The sequence below is a fragment of the Nilaparvata lugens genome, chromosome 7 (assembly GCF_014356525.2).
Source record: "Nilaparvata lugens isolate BPH chromosome 7, ASM1435652v1, whole genome shotgun sequence".
NCBI lineage: Eukaryota > Metazoa > Arthropoda > Insecta > Hemiptera > Delphacidae > Nilaparvata > Nilaparvata lugens.
In genome coordinates this window covers 38,558,263-38,569,191 of record NC_052510.1, presented here as the reverse complement: position 1 = coordinate 38,569,191, position 10,929 = coordinate 38,558,263, and the positions used below count along the sequence as shown (strand labels likewise).

Genomic DNA, 10,929 nt, shown 5'->3' with positions numbered 1-10,929 from the left:
AGTGGATAGCGTTTCAAAAATCGTCCAGTTTCATTCTCCTGCACTGCACAGTCCACATTTCACAGCCGGAAGCGGCGAATCAAAATTCCAGCGACGTTTTTGAATGCAATGTTTGATTTACGCTGCAGACGCTACGTTTTGCCCACTGGCGTCAGCAATCCCTGTATTTCTACCTCTCCAATGTAGGTTCAGTCAGCTTTTATCGGAAGCAAAAATTATTCCACGCTTCCAGACTTTGAGAGACGTTGGATTTCGTTTCCGGGCCGTATTCAAACCGACGCGATCAATTATCAATTTGTGGACTCGCATGTGATATTTGCGTTTGTAAAACTCTGATAGGAATGAATCAGGAAACTACACATAACATCTCCCCTACATCTTTTAGTGTTAACAGGATGAGAGACGTAATGAATATTTTCAATAAATAGCCTAATGTGAACACAGAACTGAGGCCTCGAGGTGAAACGTGTGTAAATATAAAGACGAAAGCACACAGCAGTCGGCAGATTTATGCAGACTGACGAAGAAGAAATCAAACGTCTGTATGCAGGCTTGAGCAAACAGACGCCTTAATACAGTGGTCTCTTGTTTTTTTTTTTTGAGAAGTAGAAAAAGTTTGTCTTTTCATGAGCCAAGTATTGCTATTTTCATAATAAATTAGGAAGTGTCATCCAGCAGCAGACTGCGTCCTTGTCATGGTTGAGTGGGGAGGGGGGTTTAAAAAAAACAATCTTGGATTGAAGGGGCGGGGGTCCCTCAGCAGTTGCAAATAGCGACTAAAAGTCCTGCTTTTTGGAGGATACCTTATTTATTGGGTAGGAAGACTAAAATGTTAAAATTTGGGATATTTAGGGTGGGTGCGTGATTGCCTGAATCAAGTACCTATTCAGTTATTTTGATTCATTGTTGATAGATTTGTATAATAATTGAAAGACTCTTTGCCAATAATTGATGCTTTTCTAATTGGGCATCTGCCTCGTGCCTGAGAGGCTAATGGAGCTCCACATGAAATTTCATTAGCAAAATCATAGATTCTATCTATCACCAGGATTGTAGTTAGGATGAAATATGATTGTATGAATGAGATTATTTATTCAAGATTTTAAATATCTATTGAAGTTATTGAATGTTTATACCTTCAATATTGCAGTTCATAATAGAACTTCATTTAAAATATTGTTTGTCGGAACTGTGGAGCTTGAACGTTGGTATGGAGGACAAAACATTAATCAATAGATAACTTGGAGAAAAACTGTGTTTTTGGTATTTCTCGATGAGCAGGATTTCTTAATCTATTTTCTTTATAAGAAATTGAATACATGATTACTGTACATCCAATACATTTTTTAATTAATGATGTCGTTTCTTTCTTCTTGATGATGTTAAAAATACCTTTGTGTACAAAATTTGTTGCTGTCTGTCTGCATACGTCTGCCTGCTACTGTGTAGGTCTACGTTCGCCTGCTGTACGTTTCCATTAGCAAGGTTCTGGATCCCTGGCTCAATTCGATCCCATCGAATATTTATATATTTTTTTGTGAAATCGACGATTTTTCAATTGACAGGCATAAGATAGAGTTCCATTCATAGGATTGGAATACCATTTTCAACCAGCCATGCACTTTCAAGCTTATATAATTCTGGTACTGATTTTAATCATCGTTAATTTGCCACAATATTATTAGAGGTATAATTAATCTTATTATTCCATACTTGAAAAGTATATGGTCTGTTGAGAGCTAGTATTAGCTCCTGGAAATCATATAATATATGATAAATTCTAATTTCTTAAATAATTGGAATAAATTTTATCCTCTGTGATCGGGAGAGGTAGTACGACACTCATTGACTCTCTTATCACCATAAGGTTACCCCAATATCACTCTTACCATTGCAGTTAGTAAAGTTAGTAACGTATAATGAAGACAGCTCCACAATCAATAATAAGAATTCGTTTTTTTATGAGAAGGAATTACGAGAAATCGAACGTATTTTATCATGACTTCATGAGAATAAGTCAATAAAGTAGAAGATTAATTTGATTTTTTTTTTAATTTTATTAGTTCAGTCACAATTAAATTACCCGTATGAATAATGTGGAAATTACCAATCACATCATTTCTATTTCAATCTCTTGTTTTAATAATTTTTTATTGTATAAAACTCAACAACAATTTATACATTTTGTAATGATTTATTCACATAGTCTTTTTATGTATATTTTTACACATTTATATAATAGTTTATCATAAAACGTATAAGTTGTACAAATATGATTTTATGAATTATTATTTTTTTAATGTTATTCGATTTTAAACTTAAATAAAACATTTTAATCAGTTCTTTAAATAGTTTAGCTCTGCTTGAGTTGAGAGAATATCGGTTTAACATTGATGGATATGAAGAAAATTGTGTTTGATGCAAAGAAAATTCACGAAAAATCTATTATGAATGATTTTGTTAGAGCGTCCTCAACAGGTAAGAAACTTCTTAAGATTCATGTGCACTTCTCAATTCACAAAGGAAATTATCATAAACAAGTATTTGTGTCAACTATTCACAGAAGCAGCTGGAAGTTTTCTGATATCTCTGTGACATTTCGAAGGAAAGCAGAAATGGAGAAAATAAAAGAAATGGGAAAATTCATATAGGTAGTAAAATAAAATGTCTTTGTTTTAATTAAACAATGATTGATGAAAGATAACTGAATACTGAATGATTCTATGTAATTATCGCTTGGAGGCTGTTATTGTTTGTCTCATTAACATACATTTTAATTTCCATCTTCTTTAGTTCAGACTTTAATCGTCTTTTCAGTTTAAACGGTTCATTTAATCAACGAGTGGAACATAGCTGACCCTTGTAAATGAACATATTGAATATTCGTTATAAAGGAGTTGGCCTCTTCTTTCTTTATTTTATACAGAATGAAATTACAAAGTCTATTATGTATCTATAAATAGGCGAAAAAGTGGACATATATTCAGACACTTGTACAATTAAACACATATATAGTACATATATTAGATTGTCAGAATTGAAACATTCAGTAATTATTGGTATTGCCTACTTACACACGTGATGAATATCTGTTTGTAATAAGAACAAACAATTCAACTGATACTTAAAATATTGAATTTCCTCTAATCGGAATATATGTTCAAATTCTTGACAATGAATGTGTGAGACAATAAAAACTGATACACACAATACTTTCGATTTCAAGCTTTTGATTAAGCATTTGCTGCAATGGAATTAAAATTTGAAATAAGATAATCTATTTTGCCAATTATTTCAGTAATGAGTCAAACAGTGGATGCATTGATTTAACAATATTACAATAGTAGAAAATTATACAAATCTTGCCCAAAAATAATAAAATTTGGTTTCCTATCCTATGACGATCATCTATTGTGATAGATGTATCAACGATCTATTCTATTGTGATAAATTGATATTCAAAGACTTTCAGCAATTATTATTCTCCATAACAACAAGTCCATTTGGTGTTGAAAAGAAATAATATAGATCATAATATAAATTCAAATTCCTTAGGTAAAACATACAATTCAATGAATTTCTTGTGATCCATACATCAAAAGGAAAAGAAACATGGGATTCCTTCCCATACATTATCTACAGTTCATTAATTGTCAAATTGAAAGAGCAAACTATTATTGTTACCAAATATAGTTTCTTTGAATTATTGTATATTTTCATAATTCGTTGTAACGTGCATTATTGCTTCTCAGTTGCTATGAATTTTGTTCAAAATAGATTCAGTATGGTACTGTAATAATTTCAGCCAGAAATGATTGAAGTAATGAATAACGAGGGTAAGTTAACCTGGTAGAGGAGAGAGGAAAAGTATAGGCCTAATGGAACTTGATTACCTTTAAAAGATTACCTTTGAAAAGATTACCTTCAAAAAGATTATCCTTAGTGATAGGATAAAGAATTTCTCGTGAAACCATAATAACCAGGGAGACTGGAGTGATAAATCAAAAATAGATGATTAACATTCTTATTTGAACATTCTGAATTCAAAATTTCTCGTAATTATTTCGGGATCAAAAATATCGATGAAAAAGTTGTTCAAAAATGTTGAAGAAATCTTGAACTAAATTATTATTTTTTAAACAAAATTCGGGAAACGGGAATGGTATAGTAAGGGCTATTTTTTCTTTCCCAATAATTCTAAGATTTTGTCTTCATGCCATTGACGGATGAATAAATTAATAATTCATTAAAACATGTTGAGTTGAAGTACCTATTAGAGTTCATTTTATATTTGTAATTGAGTGAATAATATTATAGTGAGAAATAATTCATCACTTCAATTATCGACAGAGCACATTTTTCTTTGATTCATAATAATTGAATTTAATTATTCTCAAAATTCATTTGAATATCAATCATATCACATATTTGTAGTTTGCCAAAATTACCATTTTATATTTCCAAAAACTCTCATCACCGTACAGTATACATAAATTTCACATTAAAGGTATTGAAATAAAAATTTACAAATTATTTAGCAAATTATTATAAAAATTTTTTAGCATTCGATCAATAATTCAATATGATATTAAAAACCTTCGAACTCCATCCTTGAATCAGCTTGAAAATTTTAAAAAAGATTCAACCTCTGAAACTGGATAAAAATAATCGACTGATAAATTGTCAAAATATAATACTTAATGCTTTTCTTATAAGTTTTCTGATTTTCAATAGTAGAAGGCTAATTCTGTCGAGAATACAGTATTGCTATCTGTTGGAGAATGAGACAACTCACTTCCTTTGTAGCTCACTTTCTATGTAGAGATAGACCTACTTTATCTTCACTCCACTTCTCAATCACTTATAAACTAATTAACTTGCAATTTTACATCAAGATTCTGAATTTACCAAGGTTGGATACAGGCATTCTTTTAATTTCATTCTAATAATTTTGATTTAAGAACTAAAACAGCCGATGAAAGCCCAACCAAACAGAACATTATGCAAGTGATACGGTAGCTTGATTATTGTTAAATAGGACTCATAAATATATGAATTTAGTCCTAATATGATAGAAAGGTCACGGTTTCAAGACCAATGAAACATTTATTTTGCAGAGAATTTTCAACTCTGATGAAGATTAGGCCTATCCACGTAATTTTAACCAAATAATAAATAATTATTATATATTTTATGTTTCCTGGGCATAAGGAGATTGCAATTTCCCTGGTGCAAAGCACGGGTTAACTGCTGGTCATCAATAAAACTGATTTCTGATTTGACAGTTACACTTCCCTACATGATAAGAATAATCAATTGATTTTTTATTTTGCAAGGTTCAAACTATTACCTGAATTATTTTTATCTAGTAGGCTTTCCTAACAAAAACTTATTACATAAAATTCCCTTAACATGTACCTTGTGATTTCACCCTTAATATAAGATGAGTTATATCGATTTTTGTTCGTAATGTGATTTTAGGAATGAAAATCACAATATATTTATAATTCCATTTTCGCTATTTCAAACAAACAGAATGTAATCTGGAAAGTACTGTTGCCTCTTATCTAGATACATTTCTGCGAATCTGAATAGAAGCCTAATATTGACATCCAATACTGCATTAATAAAAATTTCCGTAAACACAATAATTTGTTATTGTTTCGCTGAATCCAATGTTGAAAAGCAGTACAGTAGATCCAGTATAGGAGGGAGGAGGCTCATCCATTTCAAACACACATCATTTAATTTTTTCTTGTAACTTTGACAAACTACTCTACCTCACCAAAAGCATTTTATATAGCTCTAGCTAATAAGCTACATTTATAAACATATAGAAATTTAATACTTAATTTTTAATAAGACACGTTCAGTGCTACTATAGAAAATAAATACATTTCATATCTTTTTGGGGCCACACGTACAAAATTTATTGAACACTCATCATTTAATCGGGTTTCAATCATTGTAATACATATAAATGTTAGTAATAATACATTCCAATGATAGTAATCACTGAAAAAATACATTAAACACATAAATATACATCACAAACATTTATCCTAATATCGATGCTCAGATTATAAAATTAATCTGAGTTTGAAATAGTTAATACACGTTTAAAGTACAGAAAAATTCCTACACATTCAGTACGTTATGGATTAGAACAATTGTTTTGTACAAAACTTATACGATATTTCTCGACCCTGGTATCTTACTCCCTACAACATTTATACAGAGTCAACTGACAAAATTACAACTAATCTAACATTAATTATACAAATGTTTGATGATTTTCCATTAGTTAGGAAAGGGGTTAGACACATATCGATTCTAAAATCTGCATACAGATTGGATTAAACATTTTGCTCATTGCAATACATATATAACTTCCATCACTCTTGGTCCCATGGACTTTATATACAAAATTGTTTCGAATTTAAACATACTTTTTGCTTCAGATTCATATAAACGCAAGTCATATTCAACACTGTAAAAAATAAAAGATTGTATAAATAATATTTTTAGTTTTCCTGTTAACATTAAAATTGAATTATTCACTCGAGATAGAACAATGATTTTGTTCTATTGGAGAAAACTTGGTACACTGTGGATATCCTGTAAAAGATTAGAATTTTAAACATCAATTTCATAGGCTAGAGTAAGAAGAATCTCTTAATTGACGAAGCAGAATCCCCTAATTGGAGAAATCAAGGTACAGTATCGAATAATTCTCTATAGAAAAAAAAACAAATAGGGATGGATTTTAATCGTGACCCTTTATCCCTGTGATGATCTATACATTGAAAGCTTTGGTTCATCTAACCTCTAACATCAACTGCGTTGAACAAACACAGTTGAGAAACAATGAGCAGTAAAAACTCGATCGTAAAAAACGCACGACACTATCCATGTTGAAATTATTCAAGCAATGGATAAAACATGATTTTACACTCATGGGTTTCCTGAACATTTTCCAAAATCATCCACGACACAAAAAATCGAGAAATGTATGGTGTACTGATTAATCACACAATATTGTCACATATTTTGAGCGCAAACCCAGCACTACCAGTAGAAGATTAAATTTTATGTTATAATACTTTTCATAAATACAGACTGATTTGTGCTTTTTATAATCTTATATCTACTCTCTTATATCTTATTAATATCCTATATTAGCTAGGCCTATGATCAACAAACAATCAGCAGTTTTGTAGTCTTCCATTTTGCCGCAGTTGTTACATTTTTGCAAATAATCAACTCTCAACATTGGAAGAGTTCATGATCAAGAGATTCAGCTTAATTCAAAGATCAACCTGAGAAGCTATTACTGTAGCTATTTGGCACATGAAGAGGATTGGATTTGGGGTCTAGAAAAAGATTCACTCAGGTGGAGGTCAGCTAGCACCATTTCCGATAATTTTTTCCAAACTCTTGCAAATCTCATAATTTTCATGGGAAAGCAAAGAAATGCATGGTATCGTAATGTATAGTATAAACTCAAAAGATAGATAACTCCTACTTTATTGGAAGACTTTGCTGAGACTATTAACAACAACATGATAAGGAAATTCTAATTTTAATTCAATCCCTGGTCCTGCCAATCTCAATTACTGATGCTCTACTGTTGAAATTATTTATCAGAGTAATCGGAAAAGTTCTCACTTGAATTTCATTCAGTATAGCCTAATACTCAATTGCCAATTCATTTTCATACTGGCGATTGAATCCCTGTTCTTCAATAGTTATTCAACTGTTCTGGCTCAACCTCAAACTCTGATTTGTTTTCTTGTAAAATCACAGAAGAGAACACTCCTAGCAGGACCCAATGGTGTCTTATCCAAAATCCAAGAGCAGTATTGCAAGGGGAACACTCGAGTAGTTACATTAAGCTATACACACATAGATTTGATAAGATGACTCATAAGGACTAGTTTCATTTTTTCCCTTACTTTTTTACACTCAATACTGAATTTCAATTTTTTGTTAAATAAAGAATACCTAAATAAGGAGATACAAACCAACAATCACATGATGGTGATACTTCAATCACAGAAATGTGATGCTTCATTTTTTAACGAATTGATGTTTTCATTCAAAATGACTATCAACAAATAATTGGTAACTTCCTCTTTTATGAAACTGCAATCTTCAGAAATAATCAAAATTCTACGAATTCCTGCTTTATGAGTTACATCAATCATCAAATTGTTAAAAATCACTTTACATACATTAATTTTATTTATTACAATCAACCCTCTCCAATATCACTTCTTCAAATTTACATATGAACATCACAATAAGTACAAAAAAGTACTGTACCGTACACACGGTATATTTGGTTTGAATTTCTCACAAAAACTCGCAATGTATTCCCTATTTCGCCTTACATTTCCCTTTCCCAGGATCTCTCTCCAAGTGGTTTTCTCTGATGAGGTCCTTCACCAGTTAAAGTAGATGATAACTCGAATTCATATACTTCCTCTATTCCCATTAACACAAACCTCTCTTTTGAAACTCATTGAAAAATTCAGATTTCAATTAAAATTATTGTAACAAAACTATTGTCAACCAACAGCCAACATCATCATTCCTCCCCACCTCCTCGCCACCACATCACATTCATTATCACTTTCACATTCATCGAATTGCGTGTTCTGGTTGACAATAGTTTCTAAACATAACTTTCCTTTTTCATACAGATTCTGACCATATTTAATTGTAGTATTTGTACCCTACCATAGATATTAGCACCGTACCACATATACTATTGACTCCAATTGATCTATTTTACTTACAATTATATGAAATACATATTTTCCTTAATAATGGTCATGAATGATTAGTTGTTTATTTCATTTGAGGAAATTAAAAGGTGATTATTATAGTAAAAATTAGTAAAAATAATATTATGTGAACACATAATGCGAAATCAATTTTTGGCACAATTTTGTATGATACTTGAATAATGATGCAATAGTAAGCACATTTTGGACAATTATAGGAGTTGATTTTAAAATGGAAAATTGAAAAAATGGAATTGGTCTATGTTGAAGCGGGTTTATCGTAGGCTACTGTTCTAATTCATGTCGAATTCAACAAAGTATGATCAAAGAAAGATCGTCCTTACAATAATTGAAGTTGAAACTGTTCTACTTGCGAAATAATTTCTCGGAATGAAATTGCCCTACCTATTGACGTTAATTAATCAATGCGAAACCACAAGAAATTCCTTCGATCAATTTTTTGTTAGTGTAAGCAATAATAATTGTAATTCACAGATTGATTTGTAAAAACTTCCGTGAAGTATATTGAAGCCATATTTCTTGTCAATTCTTGCAAATGAAAATTCGTGATTTGGGCCCCCTTTTAATTTATAACAAACTTATTATAGAAATAAAATAAAAACCTAGGTACCCTTTTTTAAACTTGTTTACTCACAACATGCTTCCGCAATGAAGCTATTATCAAGTGATTGAAAAAAACGTAATATATTTTATCACTGATGAGATAAATGTTATGTAAAATACTTGACGATTGAATTGATTACATATAATATCAACTATGCAAATAGTCTCTCATACTTGTCAATATACACTCAAATAAAATTCACTTGTCAATATACTTCTCAAATAACATTTAGCTGATGCATTCAAAATTCCAATAAAGGAATAGCAATACCTTAATGGAGATTGATGAATCAAGGTATTGGAAATAAAACAAGTCTTAATACCTGTGCGAAATGGGTGGCTGAAATGTTTGTGATTTTTTTCTGAAATTGCCGCTATGATTTTTGAGAACAAAGTAGTAGAAATGAAGTTGAGGCTGATCAACGAGTCGAGGGATCCGAATATAGGAAATGTCGAATTACCAGCAGTGCGAAACAGATGGACGTGACTCAGTCAAAGTTGAAGTTTTCAGTCCTGGTGAAGGGAAGTCGTTCTCAGTTGTAGAATCCGCGGTTCATAGCAGTGCGATTGCGGTTGTGCCATTTACATGTGAGAATCCTGACGTAGGTGCGCCTGAAGGATGCATTGCACAGTGCGTAACACACGGGGTTGATGGTCGAGTTGATGTAGCAGAGGTAGTAGAAAAAGTCCCACAGTCCGGGAGGAATGCAGTCCGTGCAAGCTGTCAGAGGTTTGAGCAGCACGAGGATATTGTAAGGTGTCCACGTGATGATGAACGTCAACAAAATCGCTGACAACGTTTTCGCTGCTTTCTTATCAGCTTTTTTCTCTTGTGTTTTCTTCTTCTTTTTAGCGGGATGTTTACCACCGGCACCTGTCAGCAGTGTTTTGGTGCCACCCGCCAACTGTTTCGGTATTATTTTGGCGTTGAGTGGAATTCGAACGTCGGGAATGTGCGAGGGACGCCGGTTACCCGCCGGGTGGAGACTTAGATTGAATTCGTCGCGACGTGCTCCTCCACCTCTGTTCTCCTCTGTTATCATTTTGATTGACGGTTGCTGGTCCGTCGTGTCTGGATCGTGCGGTAGTCGGATCACTATCGTGTACACCTACAAACACACCAAATGCCATTCTCATTCATTTACACAATTTTGTTTATTTACAGTTAAAATTTTTCAAATACAATACTACAACACAAAATTTGTATTTAATACTGTACACACTTCCACACCTTAGCTAAGCCTATGTACCAAATTTGAACATAAATATTTTGCTTATGAACTCTTGTGAAAACTGGGAAAACTTGAAAAATCGCAAATCTCGGGCGTATCTTTGGGAATTTTGTCAAATCCGTTTTTAGTGCACCTCTAGAAAGCCATTTAAACTTATCTGTCAAATATAAACGTATTTGTTTAAGGAAATTTTTAGTTATGTTCATGCTGGATGAATAGATCAGTGCCATTTCGCTTTTATATGAATAGATAGTGAAGATTTGTTGAAGTGAGATTTACTTAAA

At 32.0% G+C, this 10,929-nt stretch overlaps 1 protein-coding gene across 1 annotated transcript in view; it reads right to left on the bottom strand.

Annotated features, from left to right (window-relative positions):
• Positions 1-2,053: 2,053 nt before the first annotated feature.
• Positions 2,054-10,929, bottom strand: part of LOC111046415 (muscarinic acetylcholine receptor DM1) — a 147,481-nt gene continuing 138,605 nt past the window's right edge. Inside the window, exon 6 of the mRNA XM_039431927.1 lies at positions 2,054-10,522. Within this exon, the coding sequence (XP_039287861.1) occupies positions 9,947-10,522 (576 nt within the window). The 3' untranslated portion in view covers positions 2,054-9,946. The remainder of the gene's footprint in view (positions 10,523-10,929) is intronic.